The sequence below is a fragment of the Lynx canadensis genome, chromosome B4 (genome assembly GCF_007474595.2).
Source record: "Lynx canadensis isolate LIC74 chromosome B4, mLynCan4.pri.v2, whole genome shotgun sequence".
NCBI lineage: Eukaryota > Metazoa > Chordata > Mammalia > Carnivora > Felidae > Lynx > Lynx canadensis.
This window is the reverse complement of record NC_044309.1, coordinates 53,629,263-53,641,887: the sequence shown is the minus strand read 5'-3', so window position 1 is coordinate 53,641,887 and position 12,625 is coordinate 53,629,263. Positions and strand designations below refer to the sequence as shown.

The following is a 12,625-nucleotide window of genomic DNA, read 5'->3' as shown; positions in this document are numbered from 1 at the left end:
ACATAAGAATATGAAATCTTTAACAAAAATTTAGAATTAAGTATTACTAATACTTTACTACCAAACCATGAATACAATGTATCTTTTTTCTTTTAATACAGAGTGTGTGAAAGAAGTTAAATCATTAATGTGGATGTATGTACTAGTAGGCAATATTATACGTGGAATTGGTGAAACTCCCATCATGCCTTTGGGTATTTCCTACATAGAAGATTTTGCCAAATCTGAAAACTCTCCTTTATATATTGGTGAGTTTGAAAACCTGCCTTAGCCTCCTTTCAGGAAAGTAAGTTTCTTAAGGGTGTATATCAGTTATTTGGAGTCAGTGATTTCCAGAATGACGAGCAAAGTACCTCGGCACACCTGGCTATCAGTGAAAGTTTGCTGAATGGAGCCATTACATGCTAACTCCAAATAAGCCACTTTGCTAATTCTGCTTCTTTCTATTGAAAATACTACTAATCTAGTGCCCCAGGAGTTCTCTTTGATTCGTCCATTTCTTTGGCACCATTCTACATCAAATATATTAAGTGATTTACCAATATTTTCTTTAAAATGTCCCTTATTATTCAAAACCTTTCTTACAATTTTCATTACCTCTATTTTTTTGTTCAGGTCTTCATTACTCCATCTGTAGATTATTATAACATCTCCATTGGTCATTTTATTGCTAGGATTTTTAATATCAATTTATTATCAATGTTTTTGGAGTACAATTTTCTCAAACATTGTTTTGATTATGTCTTCTCTACCAGTTTATATAACATACTGGCTTTTTATTTACTATCTCTGATCTCTCCACTTATTACAGCTCTGTACTCTATTTAGTTTATTTAGTTTTTTGTATAGTTTCTCTTCATCACAGTCTCTCCATGATAGTCAGATTTTTCAGATTCTTCACAAATCTCTGGTTCATATTCTTGGTTGTGTTTCTGAAAATTTTCTTTTCTAAAATTGATCAGTGTCATCTCCGACAATAACCAATTTAAGATCTACCCTCTTAGGTTGTCTTCCAATCTCCTAAATATTCTTCACTTATTATGAATAACTTATTTATATTTTTTAGTTATTCCATCTGTTGTTAGCATAAAAGCATAACTTTTAGTACAGGAACAATTTTGCCATTACTGTAGACATATCTTTTAAGAACTGGCAATGTCAAAGAAGGTCAAAGAAGACAGGAACAGAGCTACACATAATTGGAAAAAATCAAAATATTTACAGATCCTTTACCCCAACGAACCTTTGGCACTTTTTGATGATGCACTGATTTTGCAATAACTTTTTTCAATGTTTTTCTTTTTGGTACTTTCAAATCCCTTCACATACTTATCTTGAAAGAATACAAATGCTTGCCTGTAATAAATTAATGAATACCTTTTTATATGTATTTCTTTATTCAATAAATACTAGGATGTATATTATATAGAAATAACTGCGATAATATCTATATGTTCTAAGATCAATAAGACAGTCCATATAAGGTTTAGTATATAAATAGCTACATAATTATAAATCAATCAAATTTGATAAATATCTCTGTGTAGTTAATTTTTTTTAAATAGACTTAAAAATTAAATAAATGTGTGTGTGTGCATGTAATTAAATAACTATAAATCAGTTAGCTATACAATTGAGGAAAATACTTCCATGTATGGCTCTGAAGTTTAGAAGAGAACATAAAATCTAGAAATGAATTTTGAGAATCATATATAGAGAAAATAAATTAAGAGGGAGAAATGAGTTTTCCAAAGGAAGCCATATATATAGTGAGAAATCCTACATTAAAATACTAGAGAAAACTTTTATTTAGTGAGTAGAATATAAAGAAGAAAAAGCAGGGGCACTTGGGTGGCTCAGTTGGCTAAGTGTCCGACTTCAGCTTAGGTAATCATCTCAGGGTCCATGAGTTCAAGCTCCGCATCAGGCTCTTTGCTGACAGCTCAGAGCCTGGAGCCTCCTCTGGATTCTGTGTCTCCCTCTCTCTCTGACCCTCTCCTGCTCACACTCTGCCTCTCTCTCTCTCTCTCTCATATAAATAAACATTAAAAATTTTTAATAAAAAAAAAAAAAGAAGAAAAAGCAAAGGAGTGGTCACATGGGGAGAAAGTAAAACAATAAAGGCATAGTTTTATGAAAGTATTAGGAGGAAATGTCAAAAGAGGAGCTAGCAAGCAATGTCAAATAACATGAATACTAGGAGGATGGAGACCAGAAAAGGACACTGAATTAGTGACAGAAATAACACTGGTCTTGCCTGCAAGTGCTTTGAGAAGAATGTGGAAGGATTTGGGTAGATTCAATGAGTGGTGAGGCCATAAGTGTAGAGTGTAGTGAAAGGAAAGAAAGCAGGGTAGATGTGAGATAGTATAACCAGAGGGTAGGAGAGATTGAACAAACACAAATAAAGACATGTTTAATTGAACAAGATCTCTGAGAAGATAGAAGGGGATGATGTCAAGAAATGTGGTGTGTATACTGGGTGGGCTAGCCTATGGAACGGTGGAGAAGGCAGAGACACTGGTGGAGACATATTTTGAAGTAAGGAGGAACAAAGTTGAAGAAGGTCATGTCTTGGTTTTCAGGAGCTTCGAGAGCTCAGCCTTGATTCTGAATTGTAGATATGCTAAGAGCTAACTGATGATGAAATTCCAGATGAGTAAGCAGTCGTGAGGAAAGAGGGGACTGATGAGTATGGAAGATAATGTGGAGAGTAAGAAAGGAGATCATGATGAAAGTGAAGAGAAGGATCAGTGACAGTGAGGACACAGCCAGAGGAGGCTTCAAGTTGGAGACGTGAGAGTAAAGCTTTCCTGAGGAATATGCCACAAGAAATTTACAGGGTGTTACTTTAGAATTCCTCCAAAAATGTGCCTATAGAAAGCAGTAAAAGAATCTTGCTCTGTATTGTGGCTTTGTCAACAGCACGATCCCAGCCTATGCTGCCACAGCAGATTTTACCTGCAATTCATCATGAAAGAGAATTTAGAGGCCTAGAGAGATGCAGTTTTACATTTTGAGGCTCTTTTTTTCCACATTTACAGAACAAACTTGTTACTTATATGTACACTAAGCTTCATTTTCTTACAAACTGGAAGTTTAAGGCAAACATATCTGAGGCAAAAACAAGTCAGGCTCTAGACTTATGGAATTAGGACTCCTTATGGGGGTATATAACTATATTATAACTTTATATTTTCATTTATTTTTAGGGTTTGTAGAAACAGGAGCTATCATTGGTCCTTTGTTTGGACTTTCATTAGCATCATTCTGTGCCAATGTTTATGTTGACACTGGATCTGTGAACACAGGTAATTCAATAGGATTATTTATAGTATCAATAGTAACAGAAAGTAACGTCAGTTGTTATCACAGTTAGTTGTTGCCTTATTTGACCCTTGGTTAGGTAAATTGATTCCACTTTTCAGGTTCACAAATTGAAGTGAAAGTGTTTAAAGAATTTTTGAAATATTTCAAACCAGTGATCAGGAAAATAAGTTAAAATGCTGAACTTCAGACTCAAAATCCAGTGCTCTTTCTATGGCACCACAATCACGTTTCTTATTTTCAAGAGATTTAAAGATATAGGTCTGAGATGCTGGAGAGGATGTGGAGAACGGGACCCTCTTGCACTGTTGGTGGGAATGCAAATTGGTGCAGCCACTCTGGAAAGCAGTGTGGAGGTTCCTCAGAAAATTAAAAATAGACCTACCCTATGACCCAGCAATAGCACTGCTAGGAATTTACCCATGGAATACAGGAGTACTGATGCATAGGGGCACTTGTACCCCAATGTTTATAGCAGCACTCTCAACAATAGCCGAATTATGGAAAAAGCCTAAATGTCCATCAACTGATGAATGGATAAAGAAATTGTGGTTTATATACACAATGGAGTACTACATGGCAATGAGAAAGAAAGAAATATGGCCCTTTGTAGCAACGTGGATGGAACTGGAGAGTGTGATGCTAAGTGAAATAAGCCACACAGAGAAAGACAGATACCATATGGTTTCACTCTTATGTGGATCCTGAGAAACTTAACAGAAACCCATGGATGAGGGGAAGGAAAAAAAAAAAAGAGGTTAGAGTGGGAGAGAGCCAAAGCATAAGAGACTGTTAAAAACTGAGAACAAACTGAGGGTTGATGGGGGGTGGGAGGGAGAGGAGGGTGAGTGATGGGTATTGAGGAGGGCACCTTTTGGGATGAGCACTGGGTGTTGTATGGAAACCAATTTGACAATAAATTTCACATATTGAAAAAAAAATAAAAATTTACTGTTTATATATTCATAAAAAAAATAAAAAAATAAAGATATAGGTCTGAATTTCTTTTAATCAAATAATCATTTGTTTATAATTAAATAGAGCTTGTAGTTATTTAATAAGTATCTACTAATAAGTTCCTTATAGGATAGGCCAGATAAGCAAAATAATTTATTGCTAGACAATACTGTAATACCACATATTGTCAGACAAATGTTATGAATGTCTAAATTGTATACAAATTCTGAACTTGAATAAAACCTGAGAACTGTAATATTAAGAATTTTGTACAGTTCATGAAGGAAATAGTGACAAGCTAACAAAAATGTGTGTATTTCTTTACAGATGATCTGACCATAACTCCCACTGATACTCGTTGGGTTGGTGCATGGTGGTTTGGCTTTTTGATTTGTGCAGGAGTGAATGTGCTCACTGCCATTCCGTTTTTCTTTTTGCCCAAATGGCTTCCAAAGGAAGGACTAAAGAGTAATGCAGACATCATTAAAAATGACAAAGAAGAGAAACAAAGAGAAGAGGTCAAGAAGAAAAAGGATGGAATCACTAAAGGTAAATATAAATACTATATAATTTATTTTTTATTTTATACATATGTGTCTGTATTTCAGTCTAACACTATAACATGCCAGGCTGCATTAAGACAATTTTTCATTAATAGTGAGTAGTCAATAATGTCTAACTAGTCTGAGTCTTCCTGTGCTACTACATGGAAATAAGTGATATAATTTCAAGACAAATTATCTGTGGTCAGCATTTATATAAAATTTTATATCAATTCAGGCACTAAATAAATAAATAAATCCCCATTTGCCTTTAAAAAAATCTATTTTATACAGAACATAAGTCTAATTTAAAAAAAAAAGAAATTCAAACTGAGAACAAAAGGAGGAAAAAATATACACTATTTCAAAGAGTATACTTCTGAAACAAAAACTGTTAGCTTAACTTGAGCTTCCTGGAAGTTAAAGCATAAAAAGAATACATGAAAGGTCATATAATTCTCTATATTTGATACAGAGAGGAATAATAGTTCTTAAAGAGAAACTGTTCTCAAGTAACACATTGCAATTAAAGAAAAACATTCTCATACGATGTATGATACAGTAATACTGAACCACATAGTAGTTCTTTTCCAGCAAGTGCAAGTGCATGTTTCATAGAACAGGTTTTTTTTTTTTATTTTTGGATAATCTTCAATAAAAACTCAAGGAATAATTTACAGAAAGTGTTTCTGTGGGAAACTAAGCTAAGGTAGTCTAAGTATTTAGTGTTCAACAACACTGATTCTCAAACTTGGCCATATATTGGAATTACTTGGGAAATTAGAAAAAAATATTGATGCCTAAAATTCTGTAGTATTCCCAGGTGTGATTTAATTAGTATGAGTTATCACCTGGGCCTTGGAATTCTTAAAGATTGTTCATTTACAAGATGAAGAGAGACTCAGTTTACTTATATGTAAAATGAGGTAATAATAGTACTTTTAATATAGAGTTGTTGTGTGAGGGTAAAAGGAGTTCTGGCACATATTACTGTTATTACTGCTAATAGTATTAGTGTCATTACTGTTGATGTTGCTACTTCTACTATCACCCATAAATTATAATACCAATTTGCACAGAACTTTTATTAACAATTACACATTAACTTAAGCTAGTATTAAACATAATACTTCTTAGATCATTAGGAGTCATTTCAGAACCTTTAAATTTTCAGAGTGATCATGATTAACAATTCTTTTTGAAAGGTTGATGTGGACTCATAGAGGTTTTTAACATAGAATATTGTTTGTGATCTGCAAGGTCCATTTTCAAAACTAGGAAAGAGGTGAGCTTAGTATGAGAGATATAGAAAGGAAATTTGAACTACTGAGACTTATTTACTAGGACAGAGATGTCAACAAACACATACAACTTAAAAAGCTCCAAAGTGCTCTGAACACAACTCTCTCACCCACCATGTACTTTATTCATATTTGTGATATGAATTCTACAGCTAAAATAGTTTTCTTTGCATCGAGTTGTTCTTCCTTCTCTCCCAATTTATTTGTTCTTTGGATTTTGACAGTTTATTGAGAAAAAAATACACAATAAGGAAGGAAATCAAGACAAAAAAACATGAAGATAGGAAAAGTGAAAAGTAACTGTACATGAGACTTTGATCCCAAAAAGGTGGCAGGGAAACCCAGAATATTTGCAAGAGATGGGCCACAAATTTGGCTTCGAGCTGTGTCAGTCCACACCGACAGGGGAAAGTTTGGGTTATATCATTTACATAACCCTTAGTATGTTGTTCCAAATGAATCAAGATCTCAGAGAGTGGGACCTGGGCGTTTGTATCTTAAAAGATCCCCAGGTGATTTCATTGCGTACCCAGTATGAACCACTGGCAGGACCAAAACTGTTGTTCTGAGGAAGAAGAAAAATACCCGGTACTTGATAAAATTATATCCCATGAATACCCACATATATCTTCATTTTGAATGTTGAGGAATGATAATATCAATATTTGAGTGTCAACTTTATCAAGTTGACCTCCTTCTAAACTTTAAAGAACAGAACAAGCATCCTTCATTCTAGATGATCTCTAGAGAAGAGAGGATATTCAGAGAAGGAAAAAGAGAAGGAAAAAAAAGGAAATGGTGTGAATGCAGACAATATTTTCCCCAAGACACAATAGTAACTTAATGATGGCAAAACCGTTGTGTTCTGAGCCTTACCCAGCCAACTGCATTATTGACTTGCAGAAGGTACCAAAATGATATAGCTTTAGCTTTCAAGAGGTACAAACAAAACAAAACACACATTTAAAAAACAGTATGAGCATTATAAATAGAAAAATGTAATTTGGAAGGGAAGTTGATGTTTTAGAAAAAGTAAATCTTAAAATGCAACGCCAAGCTAGTATAATACTGCTGTCATTCTTTCATTTCAGATTTTTTGCCATTCATGAAAAGTCTTTTATGCAACCCAGTTTACATGCTTTTCCTACTAATAAGTATTATACAGTTCAATGCATTTGTTAATATGTTCACCTTCATGCCCAAATATCTGGAACAGCAACATGGAAAATCAGCTTCAGATGTAATCTTTCTAATTGGTATGTTTATTCTCCTCTGTATTAGTAGCCCCACTTGTTTTTTTTTTTTTAACCATGAAATGGTGAACAATGTGATGATGTGTCTAGGAGACTCCTACATTGAAATACACTGAGATGTTTCTGTCTCTGGTACATTTCCCCCTTCCATTCTTCTGGGAAATCAACAAAGGGAAGGAAGGAAAGAAGCCAGGAAATCCTGGCTTTTTTTCTTCTGCTCTCTCTCCAATCAGAATGCAAATTCAAAATATTTGTGGAATTCTTGGGGAATGTACAAATTAGAGACAGTTTTTAGGTAGGCAAGCCATTAATATACAAAGGAAACCAATGCTAATTCATCAGGAGTCTGTTTTACTTTTTTAACTCCAGTTTATGAATTCTGTCTCTTCTTAGTTCCCTGGCCCTCTGGTGGTGTCTTTGCAGCACAGGCATTCTTATTTTCCTGTGACTAGATTAACTTCGGTGGTATTCCTCCACCTTGGGTTTCTCCTGATATCTTTTGATTGATCTGAAAAGTGAATTTCTTAGACTACCTGGATCCACATCACATAGAGTGCTTGTTAGAAGTTCAGATACCTGGCACCCACCTCAGACATACTAAATTAGACAATCTGGTGTGGGACTCTGGAATGGATTTTTAAACACTCTCCCAAGTAGATGTGATGTGCTTCTGTGAGAGACCCTGACATTAAGAATGCCATCAAGGCCTGTCTTTTTCTTGTTTTTTTTCTTTTCTTTTTTTAGGGAGAGGGACATGAAATGTAAATACACTTGACAATCACAGGCTCAGCAAAGTAACCTTCTAAGGTACCTTGAATGAAGTCAAATTCTTAACAACTAGAGTCGGTACAAACAATGGCAAAATCATATTAATCATAAACTACTGGTTAACTTTGAATTGCCACTCCTGCCTAAATCATTAGAAAAGAGATATAGATCATGATCCCTGCATATAAGAAATTTACAACCTACTACAATAAATTAAATGAAGGACAGTGATAAGAGTCTTAATATACTTTGACAATGTGGAGCATTTAAAAATCTCTCTGTATGTAATATGTAAATAAGTGGAGATAATAATCAATCAGCTTTCTTCACTGTGAGTTGGACCTAGATGGTTTCTTATGTAAGACATATTAGATACCATATTTGTTCTTTTGCTAAATCACTTTGTAAACAACATTTTACTTACATTTATAGGTATTTATAACTTACCTCCAATATGCATTGGATATATAGCTGGTGGTTTAATTATGAAGAAATTCAAGATTACTGTCAAACAAGCTGCCCACATAGCATGTTGGTTATCTTTAACTGAATATCTTCTTCATTTTTTGTGTTTTCTCATGATCTGTGATAATTCTTCAGTTGCTGGCATAACCACCACTTATAATGGGTATGTTGTTTTCTAATGAATGTCATACTTTTAGAACAGTTAATGACATATTTTATTCAATGATTACCCAATGACCAGATCATTTGCTAATTGGAATTGATAGCAATAATCTATGGTCTTTCTCTTTCCTCCATCTGTCAGTTATAAGCCTATCCCTCCAGGCTAACAGGGTTAGTTAGTTTATGAGTGCATATGTATGTGTGTGGGCTTGTTTTTGGATATCCTGGTAGACATTAAAGTGGATATCAAAGAAACTGCCATTAGTTTTAGGTTGCATTAGGGTATGTTGTTCATATATTTTATACTCTCATAAATGGGTAAAATTAAGAATTAATTATACAATTTTAATCACCTTTATATGTTTCCACAATGGGCTTAAATCCAGCATAACTGAATCCGAATACATGATATTTTAATTCATATGTAAATTCATACATTTGTGTAATTATGTCTCTATCATTGAATAGTTTTAGATTTATATTTGAGGATAGTCTGAATTTATAGGAAGGTTATGCATACTGATATCATCTCTTGTATTTTGAAAATACATATCCTAACAGGTGTGAGGTGATATCTCATTGTGGCTTTCATTTCTATTTCTCTTATAACTGGTGATATTAAGCATCTTTTCATTTACTTATTGGCCATTTGTATGTCTTCCCTGAAAAATTTTCTATTTAATTCCTCTGCCCATTTTAACACTTCATCTTATCCAAAAGACCAAGAAGCAATCTTCTGCCTATTTTAAAATCAGATTGGTGTTTTTTGTTATTGTTGTTATTGAGTTTTATTAGTTTTTATATATTTTGGATATTAATCCCTATCAGATATATGATTTGTAAATATTTACTCGCATTCCATAGGCTGCCTTTTCACATTGTTCATGATTTCCTTACTGTCCAGAAGCTTTTTAGTGTGATGTAGTTCCGCTTGTTCATTTTTGTTTTTGTTACTTGTGCTTTTTGGTGTCCAATCCAAAAAATCACTGTCAAGGAGTTCACCCACAATGTTTTATTCTAGGAATTTTATGGTTCTGGGTCTTAAATTTAAGTCTTTAATCCATTTGAGTTTATTTTTGTGTATATAAGTTAGGGATCTGCTTTAATTCTTTTGCATATGGCTGCCTAGTTTCCCAACATCATTTCTTTTTTTTTTATATATATATGAAATTTATTGACAAATTGGTTTCTATACAACACCCAGTGCTCATCCCAAAAGGTGCCCTCCTCAATACCCATCACCCACCCTCCCCTCCCTCCCACCCCCCATCAACCCTCAGTTTGTTCTCAGTTTTTAACAGTCTCTTATGCTTTGGCTCTCTCCCACTCTAACCTCTTTTTTTTTTTTTCCTTCCCCTCCCCCATGGGTTCCTGTTAAGTTTCTCAGGATCCACATAAGAGTGAAACCATATGGTATCTGTCTTTCTCTGTATGGCTTATTTCACTTAGCATCACACTCTCCAGTTCCATCCACGTTGCTACAAAAGGCCATATTTCATTTTTTCTCATTGCCACGTAGTATTCCATTGTGTATATAAACCACAGTTTCTTTATCCATTCATCAGTTGATGGACATTTAGGCTCTTTCCATAATTTGGCTATTGTTGACAGTGCTGCTATGAACATTGGGGTACAAGTGCCCCTATGCATCAGTACTCCTGTATCCCTTGGATAAATTCCTAGCAGTGCTATTGCTGGGTCATAGGGTAGGTCTATTTTTAATTTTCTGAGGAACCTCCACACTGCTTTCCAGAGTGGCTGCACCAATTTGCATTCCCACCAACAGTGCCAGAGGGTTCCCGTTTCTCCACATCCTCTCCAGCATCTATAGTCTCCTGATTTGTTCATTTTGGCCACTCTGACTGGCGTGAGGTGATACCTGAGTGTGGTTTTGATTTGTATTTCCCTGATAAGGAGCGACGCTGAACATCTTTTCATGTGCCTGTTGGCCATCTGGATGTCTTCTTTAGAGAAGTGTCTACTCATGTTCTCTGCCCATTTCTTCACTGGGTTATTTGTTTTTCGGGTGTGGAGTTTGGTGAGCTCTTTATAGATTTTAGATACTAGCCCTTTGTCCGATATGTCATTTGCAAATATCTTTTCCCATTCCGTTGGTTGCCTTTTAGTTTTGTTGGTTGTTTCCTTTGCTGTGCAGAAGCTTTTTATCTTCATAAGGTCCCAGTAATTCACTTTTGCTTTTAATTCCCTTGCCTTTGGGGATGTGTCGAGTAAGAGATTGCTACGGCTGAGGTCAGAGAGGTCTTTTCCTGCTTTCTCCTCTAAGGTTTTGATGGTTTCCTGTCTCACATTTAGGTCCTTTATCCATTTTGAGTCTATTTTTGTAAATGGTGTGAGAAAGTGGTCTAGTTTCAACCTTCTGCATGTTGCTGTCCAGTTCTCCCAGCACCATTTGTTAAAGAGGCTGTCTTTTTTCCATTGGATGTTCTTTCCTGCTTTGTCAAAGATGAGTTGGCCATACGTTTGTGGGTCTAGTTCTGGGGTTTCTATTCTATTCCATTGGTCTGTGTGTCTGTTTTTGTGCCAATACCATGCTGTCTTGATGATGACAGCTTTGTAGTAGAGGCTAAAGTCTGGGATTGTGATGCCTCCTGCTTTGGTCTTCTTCTTCAAAATTCCTTTGGCTATTCGGGGCCTTTTGTGGTTCCATATGAATTTTAGGATTGCTTGTTCTAGTTTCAAGAAGAATGCTGGTGCAATTGTGATTGGGATTGCATTGAATGTGTAGATAGCTTTGGGTAGTATTGACATTTTGACAATATTTATTTTTCCAATCCATGAGCAGGGAATGTCTTTCCATTTCTTTAAATCTTCTTCAATTACCTTCATAAGTTTTCTATAGTTTTCAGCATACAGATCCTTTACATCTTTGGTTAGGTTTATTCCTAGGTATTTTATGCTTCTTGGTGAAATTGTGAATGGGATCAGTTTCTTTATTTGTCTTTCTGTTGCTTCGTTGTTAGTGTATAAGAATGCAACTGATTTCTGTACATTGATTTTGTATCCTGCAACTTTGCTGAATTCATGTATCAGTTCTAGCAGACTTTTGGTGGAGTCTATCAGATTTTCCATGTATAATATCATGTCATCTGCAAAAAGCGAAAGCTTGACTTCATCTTTGCCAATTTTGATGCCTTTGATTTCCTTTTGTTGTCTGATTGCTGATGCTAGAACTTCCAGCACTATGTTAAACAACAGCGGTGAGAGTGGGCATCCCTGTCGTGTTCCTGATCTCAGGGAAAAAGCTGTCAGTTTTTCCCCGTTGAGGATGATGTTAGCTGTGGGCTTTTCATAAATGGCTTTTATGATCTTTAAGTATGTTCCTTCTATCCCGACTTTCTCAAGGGTTTTTATTAAGAAAGGGTGCTGGATTTTGTCAAAGGCCTTTTCTGCATCGATTGACAGGATCATATGGTTCTTCTCTTTTTTTTTGTTAATGTGATGGATCACGTTGATTGATTTGCGAATGTTGAACCAGCCCTGCATCCCAGGAATGAATCCCACTTGATCATGGTGAATAATTCTTTTTATATGCTGTTGAATTCGATTTGCTAGTATCTTATTGAGAATTTTTGCATCCATATTCATCAGGGATATTGGCCTGTAGTTCTCTTTGTTTACTGGGTCTCTGTCTGGTTTAGGAATCAAAGTAATACTGGCTTCATAGAATGAGTCTGGAAGTTTTCCTTCCCTTTCTATTTCTTGGAATAGCTTGAGAAGGATAGGTATTATCTCTGCTTTAAACGTCTGGTAGAACTCCCCTGGGAAGCCATCTGGTCCTGGACTCTTATTTGTTGGGAGATTTTTGATAACTGATTCAATTTCTTCGCTG

At 35.2% G+C, this 12,625-nt stretch overlaps 1 protein-coding gene across 1 annotated transcript in view; it reads left to right on the top strand.

Annotated features, from left to right (window-relative positions):
• SLCO1A2 (solute carrier organic anion transporter family member 1A2) overlaps window positions 1-12,625 on the top strand; it is a 56,246-nt gene that overhangs the window by 15,769 nt on the left and 27,852 nt on the right. Inside the window, exons 6-10 of the mRNA XM_032593726.1 lie at window positions 102-248; window positions 3,213-3,311; window positions 4,612-4,833; window positions 7,219-7,383; window positions 8,581-8,776. Coding sequence (XP_032449617.1) covers window positions 102-248; window positions 3,213-3,311; window positions 4,612-4,833; window positions 7,219-7,383; window positions 8,581-8,776 — 829 coding nt within the window. The remainder of the gene's footprint in view (window positions 1-101; window positions 249-3,212; window positions 3,312-4,611; window positions 4,834-7,218; window positions 7,384-8,580; window positions 8,777-12,625) is intronic.